The following is a 17,684-nucleotide window of genomic DNA, read 5'->3' on the forward strand; positions in this document are numbered from 1 at the left end:
TACAGTAGGGGTGAATTGATCCTAATATTGACAGTATTGATACCAAAGGCTGGGTTTGAATCTCTGTTCGGCATCTCTGTGTGGAGTTTGCATGTTCTCCCCCTGTAGGTACGAATGCGAGTGAATGGTTGATTGTCCAAATGTTCCCTGACTGGCGACTAGTCCATCTTGAAGCTAATGTGGCACTATGTAGCATAGTTTTGTCTTATGAATTATATGCAATTCATTGAATACATTTTATTGAGTTCTATTTGAGAAACTTTTTGAAAAACACATAAACCTGTGTGTAAAAGTGACCAGGTTTGGGTGCACACATGCACACTATGCATCAAAATCCCTCCAGACAGAGCAGTGTCAACTTGAGAAAGGATTGCTGAATGGGGAAAGTTGTGCAAAAACATTTTGCATGACAGTGGCGACTTTTAGTAACTATGTATGTCTCTTACAAATTTTTTACCAAATAAAACAAAAAGTCATTCATTTTCTGTCCAAGGTATGACAAATAACATGCACTTCTGTATGGGTGTTGTGTGTTTTTTTTTAATGATCTACATAGTTTTATCCTTAAGAGCAAAAGCCTTTTATTAGGCCACGAAAAAACCCCAAATAAACTTAAATCCACATGTGTATATTGAGACATTTTACATTTAAAAAATGTGGTAAATTAGCCTCTTCATGCCAAGGACTCTCAGCCATAAGAAAATGTCATACATTTTAAGGACTGTGAATAGACCTTTTATTTGATCAGATCAAAGTTAAACACTAACAGACACTAACAAGTCAAAGACACAGTTGTTGTCATTTTTTTTTATTTACGAAGGTTTTGATTGACTGATGACCTTGCACTCCAAAGAGTAGCACAAATGCAATAACCAACTGCAAATTGTAGGAGTGGCAAGCTGAAAACAAGGAAAACAGCACATGATAGAGAGCTCAGTCAAAAGGTTAACAGTATCACAGACAAAACGTGTCATTTTTAAAAAGTGCATTCACAAACATGACAAATACTCTCAACTCATGATGTCTATCTTTATGAGATACAAAATATGCATACCTGTTTTAGATTTGTCTGTATTTCTATACATAGATATTTCTCCAAAAGGATCACTTCTTTTTTTCTTTTTACAAAGGTTAAAAGCAGGGTTGTGGTCATAGCAGCTTTGGACATCTCCAGCCTCATATAATGTTGTCCCCATGTACTATACACATCGTGTCACCGGATATCCAAATAAAAACCTACACTTTTTCTCAGTTTTCTAACTCAAATGACTTGGTGTCTTTACTGAAAGAGATATTCACCAGTGAAGCCTGCGGTTTGAACGAAAAAAGTATTGATAAAATGCTTGGGCCATTAAATATATTTCTGTATACCCGCTTTTTTTTTTGTCAATATCATAAATACTAAAGACACAGGACAATAGTATAAGACAATGCTTGGAGACTAACTGTAAAGATTAAAATAGTTAAAACATTTTTTTTCAAGTTTTGTAGTTCATGAGAAAGAAAATATCATGTGAGCACAAAACACAATACGGCAGTCTATCCATGGCCCTTTTTTGAATCTAAAAGAACACTCATAGTGAAGGTTGACTGAATGCCTATGAACAAACTTTCTTTCTTTTCTGTTTTAGTCCTTTCCAAGATGTTTGCTTATTTTGAATAAGGCAAAATCCTGGTTTTCAGAGGAATTCATAAAAGCAGTCAAACATACAGGTAAAAACTGTAAGTATCATGCAAATCTTGCAAGACAACGTGTTCCCAAACAAGAGACAAAGCATCTTTCATAATATCAATTGAAAAGGGAATGGGTGAAAGGTAAAGACTTCAAATCAACACTAAATAGAGTATTTTCAAAAGCAAAAAATATTTCTTCTGTACATAGTATAGTAACAAGTTTTAGATTGGATCAGCAGTTTCTCTCTGTGTTGTTAGACTTTTAGTCTTTGCTTCAAGAAAGTTGCCTTTCTTTAATTGATCCCAATTTCTTTGTTTTCCTCCATATACCTGGAGAAGGGACGGCTTGCACCGACCTCAAGTGTAGCCTTTTCCATCCCGGTCATAGGAGGGCTGCTGCCTGTGTGGAGACGGTCCATCGCACCAGGCATGGCTCCCATTGAAGTGATTCCTGCACCACCGAGGCTGACGGGCAGCTGCGTGATACCTCCGTTTTGGATCACAGAGATTTCATTGTTCTTCATGGCCAAGCCGTTGGTGATGGCGGCTGCATACTGGTTCCAAAAACCGGGATCAACGTTCATAGCTCGAGCTGCCAGGTCCTTTTGGAACATCTCGCTGAACTTCATGGCATCCCCGCCCAACAGGGCCATGGGATTTTCCACAGATAGTCGCCGTCCCCTGCGTGCTGGTGCGTTGTTCCACATGTGTGTTCCCATGTGGACCTTCAATAAACAAGCAAACGGAGTATACACAAATAAATATGGCTGTCACAAAGCAACATAAAGAGAGTTTAGTAACTAAAATACGCTCCAAGTTAACTAGTAACAGACATTTAGGTTTACTTGCGTGTGTTACTCATGACATGATCTACACCCTCAAAAACTGCACCTAGTTAGTACATACCTTTAGATTGCCTTTTGTGGTGAAAGCCCGTCCACAGATAGAGCAGGCAAATGGTTTTTCTCCAGTGTGTGTGCGCTCGTGGATTTGCAAAGCACTGGCAGAAGAGAAATTCTTCCCGCAAGAGTGGCAGTTGTGCTGCTTTGGGGTACGTCGTGGTGGCAGAGGAGCTAACATGGGGTTGGTGCTGGGGCTCAGCGTGGTCTGGGGAGCTGCAGCAGCAGGAACTTGGATGCCCACCGGCAGGGTGGAATTGTCACCCAGAGACATTGGCTTGCTGTGTCCGTTAATTTCCATTTTGATCATATTTGATGCGGTGCTGGCCAAGTTAGGAGTGTTTAGACCTGAAAGAAAAATGTCAAATTAATACTGCATTACTGATGAAGGTTTTGCAAATGTACATTTAAAAAAAACACTTATCACACTGTTTATTCTGGCTCAAAAAAAAAATTGATAAGAAAAAAATGCTTGCCAAGGTAATTACAATTTTGAGATGACAAATTAAAGGGACGTTATTGAAAAAAAAACATATATATATATATATATATATATATATATATATATACCATATCGAATCGAATTTAACTCACCTCGATCTCTATTCAGAAACAGCATACTGAAGTGGCTTTCCTCCTTGATAAAGTGTCTGCTTGGTTGAGTTGCGGTCAGGTCCAGGGCCCCATTGCTTTCTGTTGCAGGAAGTGGAGATGGGGTGTCTGATTTTTCAGACTTCACTGTTGCCAAGCCAGCTACATTGTTTTCGTGGCCATCTTCGACTGCTATGGCCCTGTTGCTATTGTTGAGAGCAGCTGGGGACTTGGATTGTTGGCTCTCAGAGTGACTGTGAGCTGGGGACAAATGTTGCAAAGAACTAGAGGACTCTGACAACGCAGGGCTTCCCAAGCTCTGGGACTCTGCATCCCCAACGGCAGATAGGCAGTCGCTGGTAAAACATTCATTCTGGCCTCCGTAGCTGCTACAATTTTGTGTAGGCTTTTGACTGAAAGAACTGGTTATTTTTGCGGTGGAGTCGATCATCTTCATCTGGTTCTCCATAGCAGCAATGCTGGACATTATGGAAGTTGGTGGAGAGCTTTCAGGTGAATAAGGTTTTAATGGGTCCATTCCGCCCTCTTTTAGGTCAACTTCATCATCTATAGCCTGCTCCATTTCATCGAGAAGATCATCATCATAATTACTCATTGCATCTATGCTCTTCTCATCAAATGAAAGATCTGTGTCCATTTCCTGCAGGTTGTCAGGGACCGGAGTGTTTGGGATCTGCCCGCCCATGTGCATACGAATGTGCTGTTGCAGAACAACAGCATTGGTGAACTTTTTCTGACATATAGGACACGAGTGCTGGACTCGTAGCGGGGGTTTCGACCGATGAACACCAAAATGCGTTTTCAGATTTCCTTTGGTAGTGAATGCCCGCCCACATATCTTACATTTGAAAGGTCTCTCGCCAGTATGGATGCGGTAATGCATCTTGAGAGCACTCTGGCAGCTCAGAACACGATGGCAGATGACGCACTGGTTGGGGTCGGTCATTTTCTTGTCGATGTTTTCAACAAGCTGCTGCAACTTCGATGTCTCGGAAGTTTGCATAGAGTCCAGGAGGCCTCCAAATGGGAATTTAGCCTTAAACTGATCTGAGAGCATGGGGAGAACAGGATGGGACACTGGGTTTGAAGTAAGGTTTGGGCTGTTGATGGGTTCTGTAACCTGGCCAGAGGTTGCCATTGTTGTGGAGGTGACTGCCGTGGAAAGAACCACATGAGTTACTGTTGTTGTGGTTGTGGTGTTTTCCCCTGGCCGAGTAGAACATGTTGGTGGCAGAAGAACACCTTCAGGTTTTAGGACAGGAGGTACATCACTGCCTAGGCTGGGTTTAGGAGACGTTGAAGTAGTGGTAATTCCAGAGTCAATAACGATATTTGGGGACAAAGATGCACACTCACTTGATGGGGGAGATGGTCTTTGAGGGGACCTATTGAGCGGTGTGAGGCTTGCAGAATCACCAAAACCCCCCATCATACTCGGTAAAGTGGGAGGTAGTTGGAGCCCAACTGAGGTGGGAACAGTAGGGAGAACGGGTTTACTATCAAGCCATGTGGTGACAGGTTTTTCTGGGGGCAAAGACATACCATATGGTATGCCGGAGCTAGTGGGTACATTGTCCAGGTACTCTGGCACAGGGTAGGGATTCATTTGAATATGAGGGTATTTTTCCTTGTGCCTTTGAAAATGTACTTTAAGGTTTCCCTTGGTAGAGAATCTGTTACCACATATGTTGCATTTGTAAGGCCTTTCTCCAGTGTGGGAACGCAGGTGGATTTGTAGTGCACTGTCACTGCCAAACACCTTGGCACAGAATCGACACTTGTGCTTGAAAAAAGGGTCTTCGGAGCTTGGCTTTGTGTCAAAAACAGACACATTTGGGGGCTTTCCTTTGCGATGTTTCATCAAAGCAGATAGAGGGTCAAGTGCATTGGCTGTTGCTGCTATGCTGGCCAACGGGTTTGGAAAGATAACGCTGCTTGATGAACTATGAGGTATCAGTGGTAGACTGGAAGCAGAGCTCAGGAGGCTGTTGTGACTGAGTGACGGCGGAGTGTTGGCGTTTCTGGGATGAGTGGAACTGCTACTGATGCCATCACTTCCGGTTACACTATTGCTCATGCTTATGTTGGTGAGTGAGGATGAACAGGAGGGAATAAGAGAGGGCAATCCAGAGGCAACGGGTGGGGGAAACATTGAACTGCTAGAGGATGTGTTGGGGATTGAAGAGTTAGACTGCTGACTTCGACTTTGTGACGCTTGAGAGAGAGGCCCTTCTAATGCAGAGGTCAGAGGTGATGAACTCTGACCGTTGAGAGAGGCTGGCAACCTCACAGGGAGCTGATGGACAGGGGGAGTGATAAAGTTGTGGAGTTGAAGTTGACTTGCAACTGAAGGGGCGCCAGAGGATATCGGCCCCGGGTTTCCAGCGACAGTGTTGTGGTGGTTAAGTGCAGGCTGTGAAGCAGACTGTCTGTTCATCAGCGCCACTTGACTTCGGATTTGTTCTATCAACTGCAGCTGATGTATCTGCTGCTGCTGAAGGGCCATCAGCTGGTCCAAGATCATGGGGATAGCCAGGGTGGAAACTCCACCTCCTGCTGCTGCCCTTATGCTCTGAGAAAACTGGGCAACTGCCACCCGGGTGCCATGTAGAGTTTCCAGGGTAACATTAGTGCTTGGCATTGTATAACTGGCAACACTTGGGGGAGCAACATCATCAAGCTGAGGTAGAGAACCATCTGCTTCAGGGGACGCCACATCTCTTTCATCGAGATCCATGTTTTGTTCAGAGGATAGTTCCACCTCCATATCCTCCTCCTCTTTTTCTAGGACACTGACCCCATTTGAGGTGGCTACCTCTGGGACATCTTCGCCATCACTAGCAAGAGAGTGTTGGCCCTCCCTGGCATCTTCGCTGTCAGCCTGCTCACTTGGGCAACTGGGCACAGGGGAGGGTTCTGGGTATTCCTGGGACGGAATAGACGTTTCCTCATTGTCATTAACAATAAGCACCAGTGGGTTCTTGGTGCAGCTCTTTAAATGTTCACAGAAATCTGCCCACTTGAAGAACTCAGCACAACACTTCTCACATACATGAGTCTCTTCACTGCCACTGCGGCTTTCATTCCCGCTGTCGGCATCATCCAGCACATCACCTCCGGCTGTGGGGAGGGGACAGAGAAAAAGTGGGGAGAGGAAAAAGAAGGAGAATTCATGAATAAAGGATCAATAAAGAAAGCACATATATTTTGGAATGCCGTACTGCAAAGATTTAACCTTTGATTTTCGCCCCCTCGCTTTAAACATAAAAAATCAATACATACATGTATATATTTTTTACACCCCGCAAATTGCCTCAGTTCACCAATTGTTAAGACCCCCGTTTGAACATTCCCACTCTGTCTATAGAGCCAGCTAATAATATTCTTTGTGCAATCCATCAAATTATGAGGGCCTATCAATTGTGGATACCGCCGCTTAATGAAATTCCATAGAGCCCATTGATTTCCAATATTTCATACAATTCACAGCTGCTCTGTCTGTTGGGTACAAATCAGGACTTTGATGGGCCTATTAGGATTCCCCTCTGATATCAGGCTGCTGAATTTCCACCTGAATTTCAAATGCCGTCTCATATTGATGAGCTGAGTCTTTGGACTTACAGGGAACTGAAGTAAATGTAAAGGCAAGAAATTATTGAAATCACAAAATTAAAAAGTATTAAAAAACAAACAAATGCCCTATGCAGTTGTTTTGTCACTTTCTCACTCTCTCTCCCATGCTCTCTGAAACAAGACTCAACAAATTGCATGCTAGTGTGAAGGCAGCAAAGTCCCTGATTAGTTACACATGTTTAATCACAGTTGCAGGAAGCCACTTCCTCCCCAACATGCGACCATCCGAGTCCAACAAGGCGATTCGTGCCTTTAGATTGGACCCATTTCACACCTTATCAAAACCATTGGCTTTCCTTTTTATGCCTATTATGATGATCTGTTTGTATTTGGGATGAGATTTGTGTGTGTTGGCCTAATGTATGTCTTTTTCACATACGACAGTACAGTGTGTTGCATCTTTCACAATAGTTTGTGGTTTTATAAACTGATCTTAAAACTGGCTACAGTATATGACAATGTACATTTGAGGTGATAAAATGGAATTCTAGAAATCCTCTCAAATACCGCCCATTACCAAATAAAACATTTTAGTCATTACATGGCTTTAATGGGCTTGAGGGTTGAGTGTACTTGTTTTAAAGTTCAGACATGAAGCCTTTGTTCATTTACACTAAGGTGTGATGTACCTGTATATGTCTACTCAAAGCAAGAATAATAAATCCTGATAAAAAAAAAATTGTGGTATGTAACTAGATAAATAGGTGCGCTGTTTTGATTTGTTGCTGAGCAAATTAGTAATTAGATAGAATAATATTAGTTCATAGAAAAACTAAATAGAATCTGAAAAATCTAAAATAAATAAAAATTATTGATTTCAAATTTGTATAAAATTAAATATATTTGCAAAAATGGAAAAAATGTATCACATTAAAAGCAAAAATCAACAAGTAAAAGATGGCAAGTGAACAGAGAAGACAGGCACACACGGCAGGAGGTTGAAAATCTCCTTAGCCTACCAGCGGACAGAAGAAACCATTTCCATAATTGAGGGCTGAAAGGTCAACACAAATGAGTAGGCATTGTGTTGAGCTGATTAGTTATTAGAATGGTATTACTGTCAATCTCTTTTACTCTTTCATACAATTACGAGTGGAAGCCATTGTATGCCTGTGACCTCACACACACACACACACACACACACATGAACAGATTTTTTTGACAACTAAAGAAAATGCATTGTCATGCCTATATTTAATTTAATATATATATATATATATATATATTTGTTTTTGTTTTAAATCAATTCTAATAAAAAAAAAGTTAATCTGTATTACAGGTCTCGATATTTATTGTGATATATTTTAGGAGAAATTTTCCATAAATTCTAAGCTTAAAGACTAACCATTTCATCAATTTACACGTTCACTGTGGTTTTGTCCCTATTGTATAAAACTGACATATTTTTAAACAATTCATATGGAAACGCAAAAACTCTTTAACTAAAAAAAATGGCTACTGTGGTTCACATAGAGTGCCACACGTTGGTGTGAAGGCGACATTTTGTGGTTGTGTGTTTGTAAGACAGTGTGTGTGTGTGTGCATGTGTGATGAGGTATTGATTTTTGTAAAGCCTGCAAAATAAAGGGCCAAAAAAAAGAATTCACTGTTTTTTTTTCATTGCTTTAAGAGTGTTTGTTTACTCCGATGCAAATATTAAGATGAAGTCAGTCAATAGGGTGATTGTGGACACTGAATCTCTGTGTCTGTTATCATGCTCAACAATCTTTGGCGTGCTAACTGAAACCACTAATCTGACATATCAGATGAGGTATTCATGCTTTCCACTGATTCTGTGAAAACCACAGTGCTGTGCACTGAATGGAGCATTGGAGCATTGGACAATTACAAATGGTGCCATTCTTAACCATTCCCAGATTGCCTTAATGAATATACATTAACTACACAGGGAACATTTGCTGCAAGTTCAAATAAGACTTTTATCTCTTAGAAAAGATTTTAGTTTAAATTTTTTATATCCAACTATATGAGCCTAAATATCTATTCACTGTGGCAAATGTATTTTCATGTTATTGACCCAAAGGCACAGGGAAATAATTGTAATATTTTAGACGAGCTGGTAACATCTTTCATAAAAACGACAATTATCTTTGCTGCATGTTAATATAGTTGCCAGCAGAAGATGAAAGTTTATTCTGTACCTAAATATACAGTATAACTGAGACATTTTCCATTTCATACACAAGCACTTGCAGTCCAGTGATGTCTCTGGCTATGTCGACAGCATCTGAGTCCACTCATCCTCTGACCTGCAGAGACTCGAGTGTGTGTCATCCGCTTGGTCAGCGCTACTGCAGAGTGGTACAGTCATATCTGAACTAACAGAGAGACCTTTGTCATAGCCTGCAGATGTGGAGCAGCCAAAACATTAACGATTTGTTTGTGTAAGCATTTGCAATACAGTATTCAATGCTATCTCTTTTCTGTCTCACTGAACTCAGATGTTCATCCTTCGCAGGCTCCAAAACATTTATGATATGTTTTGAGAAGGCCTTGTGTGGTAATATTCAAAATCCTGACAAAAAGTGCCTGTCATCAAAAGAGGTAAAAAGTAAATCAGGAAAAAAAAGCATCTTGTGTATTCATATGTTTGCAGTGCAAAGAGGTAATTAAGACACAGTCCTGTTAAAGTGAGTCATATTTAAGTGCCTTCTTGAAGACATTATGGCTCTCTGTGTGGGTGGTCCACCAGTCTGCACCCATCGGTGAGAGGGGATTAAAACAAAGCCTCACTGCAGGGGAAGGGGGCAACATGCACGTTAACACTGTCAGCAGGGGTCTTCTTGCTACATTATACTGATTGCATTTAACAACGTTTTGCAGTAATATCTCAAATAGTACAAAAGGTTGTTTTTTGTCAAAATGGTATTATCTGGGGTTTTTTGCCGGAAAAGCATGCAATGGAATGTGTGTTTTAAACTCAAGTCACACACACAGGCTGCTATGCAGAAACAATAATGAATGTGTCATTTGTTTGAGGCCAATACTATATATGTGTTTACGTTTGCTGTGTTTCATTCAATGTGCAAACTTTCAGAAGGAGATCATTTGGAAAAGTTTGTATGCATGCAGTGCATGTCCTCGGCCCGTTACGCTGGTGCCTCGAAGCAGAAGCAGAACCCAGCATTTACCCATGCACATCCACATCTTCAAATCCGCTGTCTGCACAGGAAGTGGTGACAAGAAGAAGCGCCTTTCACAGTTCGCACTTTCTAGGACACCAGCAGGCTGTGCAGCCAAGGTCAACGGCATCCATGTTCTAATTGTTTAAGGATCTTGACACCAAGCTGCAGGACCTGCTCGGCTGGGCTGGACAAAGGTTAAGTCAGCAAGCTTTATAAAAGCACTCCTAAGCACCCCCACCCCCCAATCCTGACACACACAGCCACCAACACCCCTGGAGTGGGGCACATGTCCAGAAGCCCGCAGGGCCAGATGATACATGCCACACATGGGATTGATGGGGTTTTTTTTCGAGGTGTCGCAACATTAGAAAAAACAGACTGACAGTTTTGAAATAAAACATTAGCAAGGTGAGAGTGCAGCCCTGCTCCCTCACTGTAACATGTCACTGGGAAAATGTGAACACCAAAGCCCAAAGCACCACATTTATTCTACGCATCTAAAATGTATTTCAAGTCTAAAATACTGATCGGATTTTTTCAAAGACTTGCCGAGGTCTGGCTCAATGGTGCATGAGCAAGCAGCAGCAGCGAGTATGTTCATGCTGCGATACATTGACGTGTCACCCGTAAGGCAGCTTCAGATGCTGCACTGAGGTGTGTGTTAGTGTGTGGGTGCTCTGATTGCTGTGAGAAAATAAAAAAAATGCTATTTCTCTTGTGCATAAAACTGGGACGGCCACTTCTTATTGGAACTCCAATAAGAAAGAGTGACGGACATTCCACTGCTATTCCCAATCCCAAACACAATAGGTGCGTGTTTTCCTTTTTTATGACCACGTAATAAAAGGGTGTTAAAGCTGAGAAAAATCAAGTAAATAGTGTATTTTTCTCTTTCTGTGAGGTTGATTTGCATGACAAATTTGCAATAAAAAACACTCACTTGTTACATTTAAGAGCACAAGTTGACTGAGAAGTTGTCATCAAGTTGTCTGACAAGTTGTCATCAAGTTGTGTATCATCATGTTGTCGCTCCAGCCTCCCCGAGAGACAACTAAACATTGTTTCGCTCATTTTCTTCTAAGCCTTCCACAGTCATTGCAGCATTCACACAGAAGCAATGTCGCTGTTTAAACATTGTGATGAAATCATAAGTCCAAAGGGACGACATCAGTGTGACCACAACCACCCAGAACACATGCAACATGAAGAGCAGCTTCGGTGCTAATATATCACACAAGAGTGTGAATGAGGAATACATAAAGGTTTAGTAAAAATATGATTTTATGATTAAAGAATATACCATTTACTGCACATCAGCAGTTATATTACATTGCTTTATTAGATACAAATATGAATGGTCTGTTATGTTAATTAGGATTATTATATGTTCTTTATAATCCAACACATCGTCATACGTCTGTATCAAATCTTGCATTTGAACAGGAAAATTAATTTCTACAATATGATTTTCACACACTTTTCAAATAAATGTGGGTTCTACTTTTTGTATTTTTTATGGTTTTGCGTAAAAGGTGCAGTTGAGCACATGCCTGTCTATTTTCCTCACATGGCGAGCTGAGCTGTGACAAACAATAATGTCTACAAAGTAATGGAAATGGCAGCTAATCAAGTGTGCTAAATTTATGTGTGGAGAGTGGGTGGTGGGGGGTAAACAAAAAAGATTTACATGACAAAACATGGCTTGACCTGCAGTGGAATTAGCGTTCTGTTCTCCTTGTGAAGACAGAGGCGCAGCGGGGCAACACACTCCCTTGTGTTACACAATAATTAACATTTTTAAGTGATGTCAATATCAAATCACTTTTTTAAAAATATCACTTGAAACTGATGCATCTGGAGTATTAAAGGCAGCCATAAACAGACAGCAAAATGTCAATTTCTCAATGTGCACCTTGGGAAGTTGACTTAAATGTGGACATCTTAAGTCAACATTTGAAAAGTATTATAATTGTTCACTGAAATAAGAAACAATTTTTGTTTCCTATATTCTATTTTACACAGGCCTTTAAAAATGGGCCTTTAGGAAATATCTGCTGTGTGTGTAAACTGTGAGTTTGGTATTAAACAGTAATCCTGACCATTGTAAACGTGCCTTTAAAATGAAATAAATATGCGACAGTTATTGATCTCATTGGGGCTTTAACTCACAAAATGCGTTAAGATTAATTTGCCTTTATCAGTGTTGCAATCAACACCTCTAGAAAAGTCAGAATTAACATTTTTAATGTAAAGTAAATTCTGAGAGTTTCAAAAGACAGTTGTATAAAAATAAAAAAAGAATTTAACCCAAAGAGGCACGGTTGAACCAGGACTCACCATGCTGAGAAATGAGCCCGCTCAGTGGCGCGTCCTCATCGGACTTGAGGTGCTGCGGCTTGGCTTGCTTGCGTCGGGACATGCTGGCACCGGTATCGGCACCGGTGTCGGTACTTGCCGCTGCTGTTGCTGTTTGTGCTTTGGCGCTCCGGGGCTGTGTGTGTGTGCGCGCGGCGCTGACACATCAGCGCAGTGCGCACCGGTCGACGCGCCAAAGTTCTCCAAAAAGAGTGTTGAAGCGGAGTGCGGGGCAAACGATGAAATTAGCCAATCTTGCTGTCGCCGCACTGCGTGGGTTTGCGCATGTCGGTGTGATAATTATGAAAGTGAATAATGCTTGGAGATGAGTGGCACCTTGTGAAGGTGGGGAGGATTGGCTAGAGTCCAGGGGACGCGCATTGGATATGCTAATGAGGGACAGACTGAGCAATTAGCCGCCTCACTCTCAGGCTTTATCCGTCTCTTTTCTCTTTAGCTCCCCCCCAACAACACATCTCTTGTTATGGGACGTCCGTCCTTCCTCTTCTTTCCTCCTTCTTCTTTCTCCTCGTCAGAGTGCTTCTTCAAGGTGCTTTGATTCACACTTTTGGGCTCACTTCTCGCATTTTCTCGCGTTAATTGCTCAAGTAAAGCAGCTGTCTCGGTAGTTCATATTGGGATGTTTGGGATAAAGTTATTTAGCATAGCAATAGGTTGTTACCAGAGCTCTTCAAACTTCCTGATTTCCTGATAAAAGTCCCACGAAGTAAAACAACAGCTCCTCTGAGAGTGATCCACCAAAAAAGAGGAGTCGCTTCGATCTGAACGCTTTCGAAGACGGGCTTTTGCTCCCTTTTCAGCTCTCAAAAATAAAAGTCTCCTCGGAATATTCGCCGGGCCCCGCTCTTCAAAATAAAAGTGTCAGGAATAAAAGTTGTGTTCAAGCGGCCCGGTGGTCTTCCGTGAGTCTCTGGGTGCTCGACTGGGCTCCGTGTGAGTGTTGGAATAAAGGCGACAGAGTTTAACCCCCACAAAGCGCAGGCTCAGCCCATTGCTTGCCGCCACCGCTAGGATGTACCACCACGTTGCTGTTGAATGGACCGTCCTCCCCCGTCAACACCCACATTTGACCTCCCATCCCACAACAATACCCCGACACATCCTACCACTCTGCGCCTGTCAAGCTGTCATATACACTGTTTTATAAATAAAGATATATAGATAACATATCTTTTGTAATTTTACGGGATAAAGATGCTGTGGCGTTTTAAATTCCCTTAATTGGAATTAATATGAGCATTGCGCATGCTCATATCACGGCATGTAAAATAAATGTTGCGCAATCGTGACATTTTTGGGTATTATATGATAAAAAATAAGACAAAAATGTCGTTTAAACGTGTTGCATAATAATGCAATGATCTCATATGTTCTAATCACCATTATGTATTGTTACCATTGTTATATATTATACCAGTCGTTTATAGTCACAAGAGTTCCCTAGGAAAAGCATCCCCTATTAAACAAGCCAAGCCCTTTCATTCACAGTGGGGGCTGAATGAGTGACACACACACACACACACACACACACACTATTTGACTTCCACTGTGAGAGACAAATGTGTTGGCAACAAGGTCGTCAAGAGCAAACTTTTCTCCCCCCTTTTGACTCCTTCCATCATCCCCGTAGAAGTTACACCCAAAGCCTCTATGTTATTATCTGCCATTAATAGATGCAGCCCCAGGAAGACAAAATCAGCTATTGATAATTGCAAGGAGTCCACGGCGGCTCCTGTATCGATCGGCTTGTCCTCCTCTCCCCTGCTGCTGAGAGATAAGAAGACACACTCTTTAGAGCAATATCATTTCTTTGGACCTATCTGCTTGCTACAGACTTATGATGAATAGCCAGAGTGGCTCAAGTCCTTTATCACAGAGGTTTCCCCTCTTGATGTAAAATTGATTCTTTATAACACAAAAATCAAACTGTCCACTTGGCCGTCATCATCATCAATATCTTCACAAAAGGAATGAAGATCATTGCATCTAAAGAGTGTGAAAGGAGGGGATGCACTGGGACGAGCATTGCCAAATATTTTGACTATAATTCATGAGTCATATGGCTTATTGCTTTGATTACAATGACGTTTTATATGCATTTATAAGCTTAAAATAGATTTCAGCACAGCCGGGGCTCCATGCAGCCTTCAGCCAGCACTCTGGTGAGGTGGGGGGTGGCAAATGGAGGAGAGGAACCAGAGAGAGAGAGGGAGGTAGAGAGAGAGAGAGGGGAAGATCGTGTAATCACCCAAACAAACATTTTTACCCATTTTCACACTCTTCGGAAGCGTAGAGATCCAAGCAATAAAGGTTTACTTTGAGCCTCTATCTGCACCGGCTTACTTAATTTCGAACTTTGGCGTCTGCAGTGCGCGTCGTCTCTCATCCACTGTGGACGTACACGCAGACTTGTGACAGCGGGACCGTGAAGATGACAGAAAAGGTAAATGATGAATTATTTTTTAAATGTTTGCCAGCTTGTACAAGGACGCTAAGGTAGTTGCCATGAAAGTTTGACGTCTAGGTGTGTGCGTATGAGGTATCTTTGCGCAACTAGTACCAGCCGGGACGCACACACACACAAGGGTTGGTGCAGCAGCCTATGGCAGCTTGTGACATAATGCTGAGTCAACCTGCACCAATCAGAGAGCAGAGTCTTCTGGAATATTATAATTGAACTCCATCATATCATAAGATGAATAATTATGTAATGGAATAGTTTAAGATGCAGTCAATTATTCAGATATGTTATCCTATAGCTATAATGTAGCAATATCAAGCCAAGGGCAGGGGAAGTAGTACTCCACCAGATACAATGTTAATATGTAATACAAAGCTGTGGTTTAACTGCAAAATGATAGTATATACAGTAAATAAGTATGTCAGTCTCTTAACTTTTATAGTGAGGTCTTTGGAGTCATTTCTGTCATGTTTGTTTTTTGTCCTATGGCAAATCCGAATGAGCCAATTAATTCTGCCTGGCAAAAGTTAATTTACGAGTCACTACACAGTGAAATATTTTATCTTGATAATTTGATCGATTTGATTATAGCTTGTTGGTTGTTTTACTATGTATATTATTTTTGCTAAACCTAATTCTAATAAATTCAGATGTAGAAATTACCATAAACTGCACCAGTGTTTACTTACAGATTTGTATATATACAAGCTGTAGCTCTTTATTTGACAGGAGCCAATCATGAGCTATGAGAAAATTCACAACGAGCTTAGCAACCCATCGAAAATCCCAGCAAGTCATTATTCAATATAATAGTCAAGATCGAAGGGTAAGATCGTCACACAGCAACTTAACACTCAAAATGTAGCTAAGAAACATACAAGTACCCATACAACTTAAAAAACAGCAGCTATTTTAATTTTCTTCCCATAATGCATTATTCCTAGCTCATTGGCCGAGCTCATGAGTTCTACCCTTTATGGTAGACGTAAACAGTAAAAATAAGCAATTTACAGACATACATACATTTTGCAATTTTTGCAATTTGCATTCAACCACGAAAAATCATAATTTACAAATTAATATAGTATCTTGTTGAAACACCATGACAGAGTGAAGATTAAGAGATTCATCAGTAGTTTTATTCAATCAAATTTGATTTTAAGAAGGAAGTTTGTGCTCCTCCGCATTTCATTTGAAGATGCCCTTCGTGTGTTCCATTGGGTTTTGGTCTGGAGATATAGAGTACTTCAGTACTTCAACTTCAGTGTTTTTTGCAAGGCACTCCGTACATTTTGGTGTTCAGGTTTCCCTCACTAAACATCAATTTCCCGGTGCCAGCAGCACTCACAAAGCCCCAAACCATGATGTCACCATCACCATTGTTCTTGTCTGTCGGCAAGCCACAACTACACTAACTTGCAATTAACTTGACCATTATTTAGACAACAGTGGCTGTGTTTTAAGTTATTGTCAGTGGATTGAAAATGTATACTGCTACACAAACTGTACACAAACTACTCTAATGTATGCTGAAGCTTCATTTCATCAGTACTGTTGTCCTTGGGAAGATATACTGTAATAACTTGAGGATGTACTCACTTTTGTGAGACAGTTTATATGTGGAAGGTGGTGCGGCTTTAAGATGACTTTTATTTCAGAGTAAAAGATCAGGATATGAGCTTCATAATCTCTTACTGTCGCCTCTGTGAATAGTAGAAATTGGACTTGTTAAAAATCTCAGTGGAAATAAAACTTGACAGGCAACTCCCACCTTGAGATGAGCAAGATTTGATCTGACTGGTCCAATCAAAGTTAATTGAAATGAATTGAATCAACCTATTTCTTCTGCTACTGTAATTAAATTAGAAGCTGCAGCGTAATTGGACATTGAGTTGGCACTTGAGAGGAGATGACAAAATGCTCATTGGTGCCACCGAAGACCAGAGTGTCAAATTTAGTGTGAAAAGCAGTGCGCCAAATTCTGCCAGACACATTGACAAGCCCAGTACTTTGCAATAAGGTGATGAGCTCCACTGAAATCTCAAATTCTGTAATGATCTTGACATTAAGTGACAGTGTCTGGCAAGTTCAAATCAGTGACAACTCACAACCCTCTTTTTCAAATTTCCTCCTCTTCGGTGTTATAAAAAAAAAACTTGCAGAGCTCGGTGTGGGAGCCAAAACAAGAAGGCTGAGGAGCTGTGGGTTGCCGACAGAGGTATTGATGTAAAAAATGATAACATGATAAGAGCCATATTTTAATGTTCACTGGAGAATGCAGAGATTTTGACATTAACCAAAAAAACATGTCAACCGGGGCGGACGTGACTGAGGTTCCATTGGTTCTACTGTATGTCTAAATATTCAAGTATGGTTATGATTTCATTTTCAACACTACATTCTATTCTTTTAAAGTTAGCATATTTGCAAACTGTATATTTCCTGCAAAGTAACAATTCTGGATATGCTTAATTCATAGTCAACATGTTTGACAACTTAAGAGGAAGTACGCTCTTAATTCTTTTGACTATTTAATCTTTTGCTCTGTATCAAATACATCACATATCAAGTTGACCCTCATAAGAAAGGAAAGTGTTTTACGGCATCAAGGCCGAGGTCATCTGTGACTTTAATGCCATTTCCAAGAACAAAGAGCAGAAAAGGGCTAAAGCCGCACTGATGACACTTAATCTCATTGGAATTCCTTGTTGGGTTTGACCTTGGAAAGATATTAGCCACTAGACAAGTGACTGTGCGTGTCCCTGTGTGTGTTTGATGGGAGGGATATCTACTTGGGTGTACTCCAAAATATGTGATTGGGTGAATGTCTCTGGATGTGTTTTATTACACATATTACCAAAAGCACAGATAAAACAGTTCAGT

The 17,684-nt window shown here is 41.0% G+C and overlaps 1 protein-coding gene and 1 long non-coding RNA gene across 3 annotated transcripts in view; one reads left to right on the forward strand and one right to left on the reverse strand.

The window, feature by feature from the left end:
• Positions 1-784: 784 nt before the first annotated feature.
• On the reverse strand, positions 785-13,303 carry sall3a (spalt-like transcription factor 3a). The gene is made up of 4 exons (XM_058052794.2): positions 12,302-13,303; positions 3,168-6,305; positions 2,581-2,921; positions 785-2,399 (listed from the first exon to the last, which is right to left on the reverse strand). The coding sequence occupies exons 1-4, from the start codon at positions 12,381-12,383 to the stop codon at positions 1,968-1,970; spliced, it is 3,993 nt and encodes a 1,330-aa protein (XP_057908777.2). The 5' UTR covers positions 12,384-13,303; the 3' UTR covers positions 785-1,967.
• Positions 13,304-14,574: 1,271 nt separating this feature from the next.
• The window catches only part of LOC131105069 (uncharacterized), a 49,245-nt gene continuing 46,135 nt past the window's right edge, over positions 14,575-17,684 (forward strand). For both annotated transcript variants that reach the window (XR_013627353.1, XR_013627352.1), the window contains exon 1: positions 14,575-14,783. This is a non-coding gene — a long non-coding RNA (uncharacterized LOC131105069). The remainder of the gene's footprint in view (positions 14,784-17,684) is intronic.

The sequence above is a fragment of the Doryrhamphus excisus genome, linkage group LG5, assembly GCF_037039965.1.
Source record: "Doryrhamphus excisus strain RoL-2023G ecotype Guam linkage group LG5, RoL_Dexc_Guam_v1.1, whole genome shotgun sequence".
In the NCBI taxonomy this organism is placed as follows: domain Eukaryota; kingdom Metazoa; phylum Chordata; class Actinopteri; order Syngnathiformes; family Syngnathidae; genus Doryrhamphus; species Doryrhamphus excisus.